The sequence below is a fragment of the Camelus dromedarius genome, chromosome 3 (genome assembly GCF_036321535.1).
Source record: "Camelus dromedarius isolate mCamDro1 chromosome 3, mCamDro1.pat, whole genome shotgun sequence".
NCBI lineage: Eukaryota > Metazoa > Chordata > Mammalia > Artiodactyla > Camelidae > Camelus > Camelus dromedarius.
In genome coordinates this window covers 29,787,315-29,801,497 of record NC_087438.1, presented here as the reverse complement: position 1 = coordinate 29,801,497, position 14,183 = coordinate 29,787,315, and the positions used below count along the sequence as shown (strand labels likewise).

Genomic DNA, 14,183 nt, shown 5'->3' with positions numbered 1-14,183 from the left:
TGTGATAAATTCAGTGAAGAAAAATGGCTTTAAAAAATGGCAGGAAAACTCTCCTTCAGAAAGATATACCATCATCCAGTAATTTCTCTCCATGTATATTTAATAAGTCTTATGTATTTGGCCCATATGATCATCAAATCCTTCGCCAAAAATCAGCTATGAGAAATAAAATTATTGGAAAAACACAAAGCACATGGAAGCAGCCTAATTCAGGAGTCTGCCTTCTTCAAGAGCACTAAAAATGTTCTGATTTTTTCTAGAAGATTCTAACCATCCTCATTCCCCCTGCAACACAAAGCAGCTTTCTTTGTGGTAAGTTTGTACCATTATTTCCTTAAAGTACACAAAGATGTCTATCTTTTTAAACTGTAAACTCCCTCAATATCCTTCTTATCCTGACGTATGTTTTCCCCCAACATTTATGCCTTTGCATAGGTGAAGTATGCTCTACCCATGTGTGTGGGCTGAAAAGTCCTCATGGGACTTTTAAAAATAGCTCTTTGTTTCCAGAAAATATTTCTTGAGAACGTACTCTGGGGAAGTCATGCTAGTATGTGCCCGTTCGCCATGGATTAGGCCGGGTACCCACGCAGAAAGCAAAGCCCTGAGGGCTTAGAAGATGTGACGCATACCTTTTGGTAAGCAAGTGAAGGAAGAGATGAGAGCAATGGGTGATTCTGTAGGTGCTGCATTGCATGGGTTAATCTGAGCTGGTCTGGTTTGACTGCATGCTTTTCTCCAGTTCCTGACGCCTGGCAATGCTATGTACGGACTGTGTTAACTAAAGATGGATGATGTGTTGCCATCATGGGTCCTGACATGTGTCAGGGTGGGACATGTCAGCCTGTCAGTGCTGCTTAGCAATATAATGAGATTTACGATTTGGACCTAAATTCAGTGGAACTGGGGGCTGATGGTTAAGCTATCCACATAGCTAGAGCAGGCCGACATGACCAGTTTACTACAGGAAACTCCATCACCAGCAGACTTTGGGTTTCCTGGTACCAAGATGCTTGGCAGGCACAGGGGTAGTGGTTCTAGACCTGGAGACAAAGTATGTCCAGTGTGTCAGAGGACAAAGGGGCCCACACTTGGGCCCTCCAGCCCCCGGTCAGTCTGGTCAATGCACAGCCCTCATTTACTGTTCCACACTTTGTTGTTCTCTGAGGTAAACCATTCGATTCCTCTGAGTCCTTTTAGTGACAGGACACTTCAGGTGATTCATGTGCAGTTAACACAGGTGGCGAGATCCGATCCCCCACGCTTGGCCCCAGCAAACCCGGAGGCGCCGTGACAACAAGGGGTGCCGGTGGGAACTGTTAAGTGTGGAGCTGGGGTAGGGGGAGTGGGGAGCTACTAAGGATACTTCCATGCAATTAACTTGCACTGTCATTGATTACTGACAGTTGAGGTACTGTGACCGCTACGACCCTGAATTAGACCCAGCTGTTCATAACCCAGATGCGGGGATAAGGGACACACGCAAGTAACTATGCTCCACAGCAGCATTCACCGTACTCCTTCAGAGCGGAATGAAGCAGTGTGACCTCTCACAAAGGCAAGCGTGGAGGAGGGTGGGACTGCCTTGGGCCAAAGGTCTAAGCATTTTGGCTGAACCTTCGAGTAGGGATAGGATTTATATTTCCAGAATGCAGTGTGCGGAGGAAGGAAGATAGTTCTGGAAGGTGGGATGGCCGGAGCAAAGTCCCAGAGGAGGGAAAGCACAGTGCTCCTGGGGAGCAGCGGGTGGCCTAGATGTACAGGCTGGGGTCGGATAACAGATGGTGGCCTTGAGTGGGATACGGAAGCCTCGGGTTAGGCTTGCTGTTACGATTTAGGTAGTGGGAAGGGTATTGTGATAGTTAAGGGTTTTTAGAGCAGAGGGACATGTTGGGTTCTGTAAGTTGCTCCTGGCAGCGGAAGGTGGATAAGAGGAAGGAGAGATGGGGTGGGGCAGGAGGAGAGAGAAGGGAGACAGCCGTTAAGGGCTTACTGTACCAGCCCGTGTAAAGGCGGCCTGCAGACGGGGGTGGGGGCGACAGTTTTTATGTTTGGACAGTTCTGTCTAGGATTTGCTCTGAGAGGGTTTTTTTTTTCTTCCTCTGTGGGGTTTTGCTTCGAATCTGAGAATTCAGAAAAGCGTACGTAGGAAATGTGGGCACTATAATCATGTACTGACAGGACATTTTGTGTTGAACACTCATTTTCTGTGTAAAACAACCCTCCAGGGAGAACATGAGATCCCTGAGGTTAGGACAGTGTCTTGCACATTTCCTTTTCTTCCGCAAGGTGCAGAGCCAGAGCTGAGTGCACAGCAGAGAGTTAAATGTTTGTGACACAGTGACCCAGAGAGGTGAGGGGAGCACTAGGGTCTGTGACATCTCAACTAGACGCTTGGATGACAAAGGCGGCCATGGGTCCGAGTGTGTGCACTGTGGAAGGTGCCCACTGATACAGACACATCCACTGATGTGGGTTACTTTATCCAGCCAGTCCCAAGACAGAGGGAAGGTGGCTTTAGACAGGGAGGAGCTGGAAGGATAGGATTCTTCCTTGCATGGGGAGGTCACTGTCTGTGTGATGGACCACTGATGAAGGGTAACAGCAATTATTCGTGCTTATCACGAGGACAGAAAATCAACAGATGCCAAATGCCTGGCAGGAATTTCTGCGACACAACCGCCAGACTCAGAAGTTGTACTTCAGTGGGGCCCAAAGCTTAAGCAACTCAGACCCCACGACTTGACAAAGAAAGGCTTAGGGAAATCGTATTACCACTTCAGGAGAAAGTGAAGGGCAGTGTATTGTGTGTGTGCGTGCGTGGGTGCGTGCGTGCGTGCGTGCGTGTGTGGTGTGTGGGTGTGTGGGTGGGTGGTGGGGTTCCAATGTGGGATGGAGCAAGCACCATTAGTAGAACATTCTTAACTGTTTTCTTCTCATTTCTTCACAGAAAGTAACAATAAGTCACTACGTCTGCTGAGTGAAGGCTTTGGAACAGACTGGCTAATGTCACCAACAGCTACCCCTTTTACAGGTCCTCACATTAATTAGGGAGAGTAACATGACAAATGCTTCTAAAACAGGGGAGTTGTAAAGAGTCTGTGGTCTGGAACAACAGACACATGGATGACGTTTGTTAAAAGCAGGACCAACCCTTCCTCTGAGTCACCGCCAAGAAAAATGATGTTTACATCTCTTATTAGAAATGTACTCTGCAATTTAGTCATAAAACCCAAACGATGGTTTCATGACGCCAGAAAGACCAATGAAACAGCAATGGCTTAAACACAATCAGGTACACTGTCTTCCCTTCCTTTGCTGTGCACTCTGGACTCTGGCATATACTTCAACTGAGGGGGGAATAATCCACCCCTAGTATTTTATTAAAGGTATCTACTATGTGATCAGGATTTGTTTTTGGTGGGGGGGGGGAAGGGGTTAGAACCAGCATAAAACATGGGCTTTGACTAGATTAACTGCAACATAATTAATTTGTGCATCCCACACAACTCATTGAGTCCTGCGCACACTACGAACATATATGTGAAAATATTGCAAAATGCTGTCACAGAACAATGGACAAAGTTCCATGAATGCTTAGGGTCAGAACAGGTCTTCAGGCCTAGAGGATTTGGAAAAGCTTCCCTAGAGAGCTGATGTTTGAGTTCGTCTTGGAGATGAAGAGATAGCTGGCCCAGGACAGGAGGGTGATGTGCAAAGCCATTTTAAGGAGAAGAGATGGCTTGTATGAAGGCAGAATTTTGGAGCCTAAAGCGATTTGGTTGAAAGGACCAATCTGTCTGTTACCATGATCATTAGGTAAAGAAATATCTTAAAATAATAATGACAAGACAATACAGGACTTGTAAAAACAGGCAGATTCCTAAACTCAATAAACTGATTGTTGGCCTACAATAAATGATTTCATCTTTTTTTCTTTTGAATTAATTTGCCCTTACTTAACCTCTAAAGAGAAGCCTATAAGAGAAACAAAGAAGTAGCCTTGCAGAGAAGTTGAAAAGGAAATTCTGAAAAAATAAAAAAGTTTTCTGTTTGCCTGTGCAATTTCGGTCAGTCATCCAACCAGTTACCGAATCCCAAATAAAACAGAGAAAGGACAGTATCTCGAATCACAGTAAAGCCTGGGCAATATTGCTGAAGGCAGAAAAAAGACAGAAATTCTTACTTGTCTCTAGGCCTGGATTAACTCTCGGCAGACTCTGGGATCCTCTGACAAGGAGAGCTGGGGTGGCTGGAACAGAAAGAAAGAAAACCATTAGTCATCCCTATAAAAAACAGTCTGACGGGGCCTTGTTACAATCTCATCTCCAAATGACAAAATGTGGCCTGGCCCAACCTCACAACAATTCCCTCCTTTTTCTTTCTAGAACTAAAATTGCACCTACCCTCTAAAAAGAACTCTTAAAGATTCAGAGCAAATGGAAACCTTCTGGTCTTATTTACCTCTGGTGTCATGCCTGGACTCGGTCAGGAACAATGAAAAAATGCCTTCCTACACCACTTGAGTCCAGACTTAAGTCTTGCTTGTGAAAACAAGGAAGAACATAAATTCTTTTTAAAAACAGTATTTAAAAGAAAAGACAGATCAGTCAAAAATGTTTATTCTTAGAAATAAACATGTGAGCAATCCTGGGAGTAGGGAAGGAATGAGGGGAAGTGAAAAGTTGGACAAGAGGGAGACGGAACTTTTTGATGCGAGGTGGGCAATGAGTCATCTATTATAAAAGCAGTTCTAATTTTATTGATACTAGTGTTAGGTTGCATTAAAAATAGGGAAAACTGAAAACGATCAGCGTTACCACTGAACTGCTGAACTGGGTTGCTCTGCAAATATTTCAGCTACAAAAGTCTACAACTGCTATCTGGGCTTGGTGGAGAAGGGGTGTCTCCAGGAATCTCCACATCACATCATGTTATCCTTGGGTTATTAGAGAAGCAGCTTGGTCCAGGCCCACCACAAACACCGAGCACCACCTCAAAGCAGTGAAACTGCTGGCGCTTCTGGTCCTCAGTAGAAACCCACAATAACAGTGCTAAAAATAAAACTTTTTTTTTTTAATGAGAGCAAAAAATTCTATTGAATTTTTACATGCACCCAGAACCTTTACAAGAGAATGAAGATACCTGAGAGTTACCAGAGCAGGAAGAGTTTATTCCCTTTTAGACAGAAAAAAAAAAACACGTGAAGAATTGACAAGACAAGGGGGTTTGGGCTTGCTTGCAGTAGTAAATGGTAAAGTAACAAGGTTTGTTTATACAGTCATCTAAGCCCTAAGAATGTCCCCCTTCGTCCAGGAAGAGATCTTTCTTCGATATGAAGAAAAGAGAAAGACAATGAAGATGTGTGGCAGTGAGCTGACTCCTCCCATCTCCCAGAATTTCAGAGCGGGCTGAATCCTGGTCTGCTGTCAGGATCCACTTTCCAGTGTGTGTTTCCACTAACTCGCCCTACCTGGCTCAGCAGTAGGAAGCTGGGTCTGGAGTTCAGAACATGGAACCCACCAGAGGAAGATAAGAGCCTCTTATTCAATGCTGCAGAATTCTAACCCCTGAGAGTGTTTTCAGTCTGGGCATGGAAGTGATAGTATTTTTCCAAGTGAAGTTAGGTTTGGGGGGCTTTGGTAAATTAATACTTTAAATTCTGTGACTATTGTCTTGAAAAGTGTTTCTTTTCATTCTATCTATAAATTTTAATATTAACTTCATCATCGGTCGAAGCTCATTTACTCCCACATGCAAGAAAGAATTATGACAAAAAGCAGACGGAATACATGTTTTCCCGGAGTAGATAACGTAATGCACTTTGATTGTAACGTGACCAGAAAGGAAAATTTGCATTTTATGAAAATCCCCTGAAGTCTACTCACTGTCTTGATCTCCTAAGACTTGTTTATGACCATTGTCTAGACCTCAACCCCCATCCCGGATTTCTTGCTACAAATCAGAGGACACTTTATTACATCTTGCCTCAACTGGGCACTAACACATTATTTTGGGTCAAGGATTGGCAAGTTTATGTAACTTCCAACTGTGAATAACCTGTCTCACTGACAACTATATATGCCTTGAGAAAGTTTTGATAGCTTAAAAAAAAAAAGAGGAAAGTTAAGTCAATCATGGAATGACACACAATCACATGTGTTACTTTGGTCAAAATTATCCAGCAAGTTTGTCTCAATTTTCAGCTTGAAACTGAGAAAACAGACACCAGTTTCCAGGCTCAGATCAGCAGGAAAGTTGACGGATTTCTCCAGAATGATGACTGATATGGAATGTGGGGGTCAGTCATTAGGCCCCCAGGGAACCCACGGAGCCAAACCCCAGGCCTGGAAATGCCTGGGGAGGCCTGGCCACCCCTGACTCCTCCCAAACCAGGGTTTTGCTTTCCTTGCAGACAGACATCTGGTGCTTTCCTCTTCATGGTATGTTTGGTAACATTTTCACGAAACAAAAAGCCTTACTCAGCTAACACCCTCCGCAATATGCTATGAATCAAGACATAAAAGGAAACAACAGCATCCTTGGGGAAGAACTGCAGATCTATGCCAGTGCCAAGAGGCTGCCGGTTCCCAGAGGCCAGCACAATGATCAAAACTGTGCCACCTTAGCAAATGGAGGTGTCACCTGCAGTTGTCAGTTTTCGTGTCCAAGCTGTTGTCACTGGCTAGAGGGGCTGAGCAACGGGTGAAAACAAACAAAGGGTGACAATAAGTAGAGAATCACAGCTCCAGTATATCACATAGGGGCTTTCAAATGCTGGCATTATGACATGAATGAGCTCCAGCCCCCAAGCTACAGCCTTGGGGAGCCCACAGCTTCTGGGCAGGGATCTATAAAGGAAGGAGAGGTCAGCATTGGGGAGTGATGCAGTGGCCCTTAATGAGTCCGGAGGAGCTTCCTGGGGAAGGTGACTCCTTGAGATGGGTATTGAATTTGGGATAAACAAGCAATGAAGAGCAAAGGAAAGGGCAGTTGGAGCCAAGAGAAGCACTGAACAGAGGCGAGAGGTAAGACACAGCCTGGGCATGTAAAGAGCAGTACTTTGTCGGAAGAGGGTGGAGCACAGCTGAGCTGGGATGTGTTGAGTGGGGGGGAAGTCAGGGGCATCCTGGGGGTAGTCTTTCCAAACAACTTAATTTTGATCCTGTAAACACTGGAGAACGACTGCTTTGTAGTGCCCTGGGCTGGAGCTTCACGTGGTGGATCTGCCTAAGAACGAACTGCAATCTAACCTTTCCTACTGATGTCCAACTATGGACTCAGCTTCCCAACTATGGCACATAACTAACTGGACCTCAGTTTCTCTGTCTGTAAAATGGGGACAGTAGCAGTATCTACACACGTGAGGTTTAAATCAGTTAGCACATGCAATATATTAAATATACAATATAATAAGTGCTTAGTTAACATTAGATAATGTTACCATTATCACCGTTATGATTGCTACCACTACCCTGAAAGGGCCCGTCTTTTCCCATGGAGAGCTTGACAGTGTTTTCACATGAGACCCTGTGAGCTTAGGGCTTTGCACATATGAGGACAGGACGCTGCCCTATGCCCGGCAAGATCCCCTCTACTTAGGTCCTCCTGAGCAGGCCGGATGCAGGCAGTGGGATCCTGGGGAAGTGATATCAGTGGGACTGGGGATGGGAATCCACCTGGGACTAACGGTAGTCAATTCCAGTTCTTGGAAGTTGGTCAATTCTCTACTGTCTTGGTAAGAAAGATAGTGGGGGAAAAAATCAATGTTCTTGCGAGGACTGTAATTTTCCAGTTATATGGCATTTAGAACAAGCCCCGAATAGACAGTGCAAACACAAGTAAACCAAGATACCACAAGTGGCAACCAGTCTACACAATGACAAGAGATAATGGAAAGGGCCTTGCATGGCATCTCCATAAAACAAGCACTGCTTAACGGTAGCTACTGTTATCACTGGTGGCCTATGGTTGTGGTAATGACAATGAGGTACCTGTTGTGAAATCCCTATTTCAAGACTTCTGATTGCGGTCCTCATCTGCAGTATATACATATATCAAAGCATCCTGCTGTACACCTTAAACTTACACAGTATTTTATGTTAATTTTATCTCAATGAATCTGGGGAGGGAAAAAAAAGGACTTCCATTGAGAGGTTTGGCTTTCTCCTTCGGGGCAGGTTAGTTGCTCTTTACCCAACAGCCTTGGAAACCACTCTCACACCCTTTGCTGTCACTGCTGATTTTCCCGTGCCCTGTGACACACAGCGTTTCTTGAGATGGGTATTGCTTTTGTCTTTGTAACCTATTCAGAACACAGGGCATGGCACCTAGTAGGAAAAAAAAAGCTTCCCAAACAAATGAGGTAGATGAAGATGAATGACTAATGCTTTAAGCTTTGGCTTTTAGGCTAAAAGGGAATCAAATAAAAATAGTTTATTCTCAGCAAATTGTGTCTCTCCTTATAAATCTCAAGTTTGCTTGCCTACTTTTCCTGCCTTTTTGAAGTCTATTTATCCTTGAGCACGTTCCAGAAATTTTCCCTGCTTGGATTTCAACCCCAAAACTCTTTCCAGACCTACATTTGCTTTCCTGTCCTTTTTTCTCTCTCAAACTATGATCACCATCACCAAAGACTATTCAGTTTAAAGTCCTCATTTCCTCCAGATATGCAGCCTCTTTGCAATAAGGCTCAAGTTCAAGCTCACTGTCTGGTCACATTGATGCTATGCCTGGACCATCCTGCCGCCTCTGAAGAGGACGGCCGATGGCAAAGTCAAAAACTGTGTGTGAGGTGTTTAGATCTCACATTGATTGTGCCCTTTAAATGCACCAGGCCCCATAAGTCAGGTCATTTTACAAATTATCCCATTTTACCTGTACAACAGCCCTTTGAATTAGATATTAGGTACATTGTATGGATGAGGGGTCTGAGGCTCAGAGAAGTTAAGTCGCTGGCCTAAGGCTACCCAGCAGTTACACGGCAGAGGCCAAATCTGAATGGCAGCCAGGCTCTGACTCCACCCCACTTTACTGTTTCCCAAACTTGCCCGACCATCAAGATCTACTGTGGCGTTTGTTAAACATACAGATTCCAAGGCCTTGTCCCAGGTCTGCAGATTCTGAATCTCTAGGGCCCTGGTCAGTCCGCACGTTGGCAAGGTCCCGAGAATCTGTACACTGACCTTGCACGCCCCACCCCCCAGCCAGCTGGCTCTTATGACATCACACGTTTGGGATACTTCACTGGCTACTACTTCTTGGCTCTGGTCAGCCACTGCGTCCTCTGTGGGGCTCCCCTTCTAGGCCACCCCACTAAGTGCCCACAGCTGGTGCTCATGACCAGGCACTTGTAGAGCACAGGCTGATTTGTCTGAATGCTGCAGACATTCTGAAAAGTTCTATGGATGGGGGCCAGGTTGCCAAGGCCTTAGGCAGGAACACCTTTCAGTGGTCAGTTCATGAGCAACCAGGCAAGGCTCGTACACCCAGTCCCCCACACCCCCCTTTGGCTCTGTCATCCAGTTACAGTGGTCACAGAGGCTGCAGTGGTCACCTTGGTCATGGCTACCCCTTGGAACCCCAAGTCCCGGGCCTGAGTGCAGTGACAATTCTAAGCTGGAACTTCTTTTTTTTTTTCGCGGCTTACTGGCTTAACTGAATTCCCATCCATAGTGAAGTGCGTTATCTTGTACGCATTAAAGCTCTTGGCAGCTCAAAAGAAGCCTGTGCAATCTGAACAGGAAATCTTTGAACCTTTCAGACAGTGTCACCTCCCCAGATCTCCATGAGGAAATGTGTTTCCTCTATGCTTGAACACTAAATCATGGAGCACATACATAAGATAATTTAAACAAACACAAAGGAACCCGAGAAGATGCTGGTGGTTTCACGCACCTTTTAAGGCTTAAAAAAGCTGTTTTACAAACATACAGCAATTTTGGAGGAGAAGCTCGTGTCACGAAAAGAAACACATGCTGACATAGATCTGGAGCAACTGTATCTTGCTGTCAGTGAACTGAGAGAGTAGCTGGGCCTCGAGGTAAGAAGAATCAATGTGCATGTGAGACCTCACAGACCTTTCCTCGCAGCTCTCCCTCTGGCTCAGTGTGACAAATGTGGGTGTTTCCTAACAACTTGAAGCTTCACGTATTCCTTTCCTGCCTGGCGGGGCTCTCTGGGTGAGTTCACACACACACACGGGCGCGCACACACACACACACACACACACATTCACGTCCTCCTGACACAAGCTTATGCGCATACTGAGGACATCTGCTTGCAATTAAAGACAAAATCTAGGGCCTGACTTTTCAAATGTAGCTCTTCGGGCGATAAGGCCAGTTAAGGGGGCAGTGACTTGCGCAGAACACATTGGGAGGGGGTGTTTTTTAAAAAGCAAAGTATGAAAGGGAGCAGTTAACATGAAGGCCGGGTCTCAGCTGGCTTGCATCTTCCTTTGGCAAAGCTTCCCAGCAATTCCACCCGCTTTCCCTTCCAACTGCTTGAAGAACAGTGCACCACCCTGCCCAGCTAGCCACCCTTAAAGCCATGTCTCATTACGGAGAACAGCAAGGGTGTCAACACCTGGCAGCGGGCTGTGAGCCAGCCCTCTGGGCCTTGTGATAGCAGGGGCCCGGGGGAGTCACAGCCCTGCTAAGAGGGGCAAACAGAGTCCGGGTTGGCACTGGGCCAAGATCAATCCTAGGTAGGCCAGACCGGGGCACAGGGCTGGGACTGGAAGGGTAGACACAGAGAGAGCACTACAAGGTCAGACCGCGGTGCAGGGAGAAGGGCAGAAGGGTCTCTTCACTTACAGTGTTGTCGTAGATGTTTTTAATACCTGGGAAGTCACACATGAAAGCAATAGAGTCAGACAGATTTAATAAAGTCCAAAGCTCAGATGGTGACTCACGGATGATGTGCCGGAGCTGGCCCCTCTCCCCAACTGTGCTCAGTGACATCACTTCATTAACTTGAAATCGGCCAGAGTGGGAATACTGACACCATCAAAACTGGCGAAGGCTACACAGCAAGGCTCTGAGCCATCTAAGTCTGTGGAAATTCCATCCATCTTTCAGGATCAATGTGAGTGTCTTCTCCTCCACGAAGCACTTTTGACTTTCTCCCAGATGGAATCCATCTCTCCATCCTTTGTGCTTTCCCACAATAGCTGGACCACTGCCCTTATTATTTATTCCCTGCCTGGCATCTTAGTTATCTGACTCGCCAGTGAACAATGAACTCCTGGAAGTCTGAAGGCAAGGACCATGTCTCCTCTTTTGGTCTACCACAGCATTAGCACAGTTCCTTAAACAGAACGAGCGCCTAACACACATCTGTGGCATGACCGAGCATCTCACTAGAAGTCTTCCAAGGAAAGTGGTGAGGCACCATGACTTTACTTATATTACTGTTTTGAATTTAGCAGACATTTTGTGGTTTCTGGAGTCTCAGTTTTCCCAAGATTCTAAAGCACATCATTAGATCTTATGACAAGTGTCCTCCTGGGACCATGAATTCTCAAACTTGAGGCAAAATCAGTGTATTTCAACTCCTTATCATGGTATTGAACCACTCAAGAGTGTCCAGTGAGGGGAAGAATGAATGAAAATAAGGTCATTTAATTTCCTCACCTGCCTTCCTGTCACCTGGATAGATGCATCTGGCTCGTTTTGGTTACAGCAGTGAGCCAATCTTTTGCTACCGAAGCGTAGAGTACTTGCCCATTGACTAGGCTGAGACGGGTAGCAGTGACTCTTAAGCCCTGGAGATTGGTTGTTTTGGCAAACTTACCAATCTCCTTGTGGAGCTCAGGCAGGGTTTCAGAAGCACAGCACGTTAAAGGTCTCCCAAGCAAGCATGTACTTTGCCAGAGTTTCCAAGGTGTGTTTTCCCCGCTCTGGGCAAAATCACCTTTCATAAACAGGTTGGTCTCAGCTCCTGCCATTCTGCCTCTCGTTTCTGAGCTCCATTCCTCAATTTCCATGTAACATTTCTTGAACACAATCCTATTCCCTTGGGAAGTAGGTATTTGAGAGCTAGACAAAGTGGTCTTTGGTCAGGATTGCAGTGTGTGAGCACTGACCACGTGCCAGGCTCTGTCCTAGACGCCGGGTACAATGGTGCCGAGAGCAGATGGCGGTCTGCCTATCTGGGTGTACAGGCTGGTGTGTGCGGAGGCAGACAGCCAACAGATAAGCCAACAGACAATGCCAGGGAGCAGGCAGGGCAGCAAGATGGGGGGAGATGGGCTGTTATAGACCTGAAAGCAGCATGAAGGAATACAGGCCCTTAGATGGGACTGGGGGACAGGGAGGAGGTTGGTGAGGTCAGTGTGGGAGGAGCACGGGGAGAGAAGGAAAAGAGGGAGGCAGGGAGAGAAAAAGGATCTGAGGTCGCAGGGGTGCCGGGGGCTAGACGGCGCGCTGTCTCGCAGGCTAGGGTGAGGACGTGGGTTGCTCACCATACCACCATGCCAGGTTCCATGAAAGGCACCCCAGTGAGCTGCTGTTGCTGCCAGGCCTGTCCCGTGATGTTGTGTCTTTCCCACGTGAATCCTTCGCTGTAACAGTTGGGAACTGGGAGGTGTACAGTGAATTAAAGCCAATTACCTTTACCCCACTGTACTTGGTCAGGGTTATAGACACAAACCAGAGGGCCATTTGTTTATTCAAGAACCTACTTACTGAGCACCTATTATGTGCAAGGCACTGTGCTAGGCATATATATGGTGGTGAACAGACTATCAAAGGGCATAAAGGTCATCTCTCTCTATTCCCCTAAATGGATCCTTAGCCCCAGACCATCTGGCACATTCCTGATTCCAGGTCTTTGCTCACCTTATATCATTCTCCTTGCTTTCTCCAGAACAGGGAAAAGACCAGAGGTAACTCCCATCTATGGAGTGGGGATAATTCAGAACAGGAGATGATGTATGCAAAGTGTTTAACAGAATGTCTGACACATAGTGTTTATGGTTCCACTTGCCTCTCAGTTAAAGGCATTTATTATCTATGCCACTCATCTGATTATTTATGTCCATCCTATGCTGATTCTTGCACGATTTCGTTTGCATGTGTCTATATACTTGCCCCCTCAATTAGATCACAAGTCCCTTGAAAGCAGGAACCGCATTTTATCCCTTTCAACCCTGCACACTGTAGGCCCTCCATTAATCTCTGGAGTTTGGTGGCTAGCAGGCCTTTTCCTCTCCTTTTGATTAGGCTCTTTCAGATCACAGGTTTATTGGTTAACAGAGAGTCTTAGTGGAAGGTCATGTACACTTGATAGATGTATTTGCCACAATTTTGTACAGTAAAAGAAAACAGAAGACTTTGACCCAGTTTCTTTCTCTCAAATACTTGACTCGAAATTTGTAGATTCATTTTCTGAAGGCCAGTCTTGGAAAGAATCGTTTGAGACTCTGTAGCTAGCCTGCGACCAATTCCCAAAATTATTTTGCCGTGGAAAATAGAAGCTCTACCAAAAAATGAATGGCAACGGATAAGGTGACAATCCACCTTAGACATGTGCCTTGGCAACAAGGGACCTGACGCTTATTTTTTTGAACTTTGTCCTTTTTCACTGAGCCTTCTGTAGTTTTTGGCTCCAGTGAGAAGAGACTTTTATGGGTGCTAAAGTTTAACTTTAAATTTAACTTTAGTGTTTCCAAAATGGACAATTAAAATTAGAGTCAAAACAGTCAATCAAATCACAGGACATCAATTTCAAGGGGAAAATTATACTGGGTGTGAAAAAAATTTTGTATGACATGTTTCTGGCAGGACTCTGTTTACACTGAAAAGGAGCTACGTTGCTTTGTAGCTATAGGGCAGGCAACGTCTTACAGTCGAAAATAGGAGTTTTGAGTCCTCGCTTGTTTAATGTGATGACGACATGACATAAAGAAAAAAAAAAATCAAAAGCCTTATTGACCATCCATATGTGGCCACTCCTCTGGCCAAAGATGCCTTGCACAGTGTGCCTTTGTGTCAGCCTGAAGGGGCACCCTGCCCATAGGCTTTCTGGCGGGACAGGGACACTGTATGGCTTTAAGTGTTCCCTGATCGAATGCGGGAAAAGCAGCAGCTAGCCAAGTTCTGAACAGAGTTTTTATTGTGTTGAGGCCAGGAGGGGAGAGGAAGAGAGAGGGGCCGGACTCCCACACAGCTTCTGCCCTG

The 14,183-nt window shown here is 45.9% G+C and overlaps 1 protein-coding gene across 3 annotated transcripts in view; it reads right to left on the bottom strand.

Annotated features, from left to right (window-relative positions):
- GHR (growth hormone receptor) overlaps nt 1-14,183 on the bottom strand; it is a 238,355-nt gene that overhangs the window by 60,301 nt on the left and 163,871 nt on the right. For all 3 annotated transcript variants that reach the window (XM_011000802.3, XM_031444530.2, XM_064480357.1), the window contains exon 3: nt 4,187-4,252. In XM_011000802.3, the coding sequence (XP_010999104.3) occupies nt 4,187-4,252 (66 nt within the window). The remainder of the gene's footprint in view (nt 1-4,186; nt 4,253-14,183) is intronic.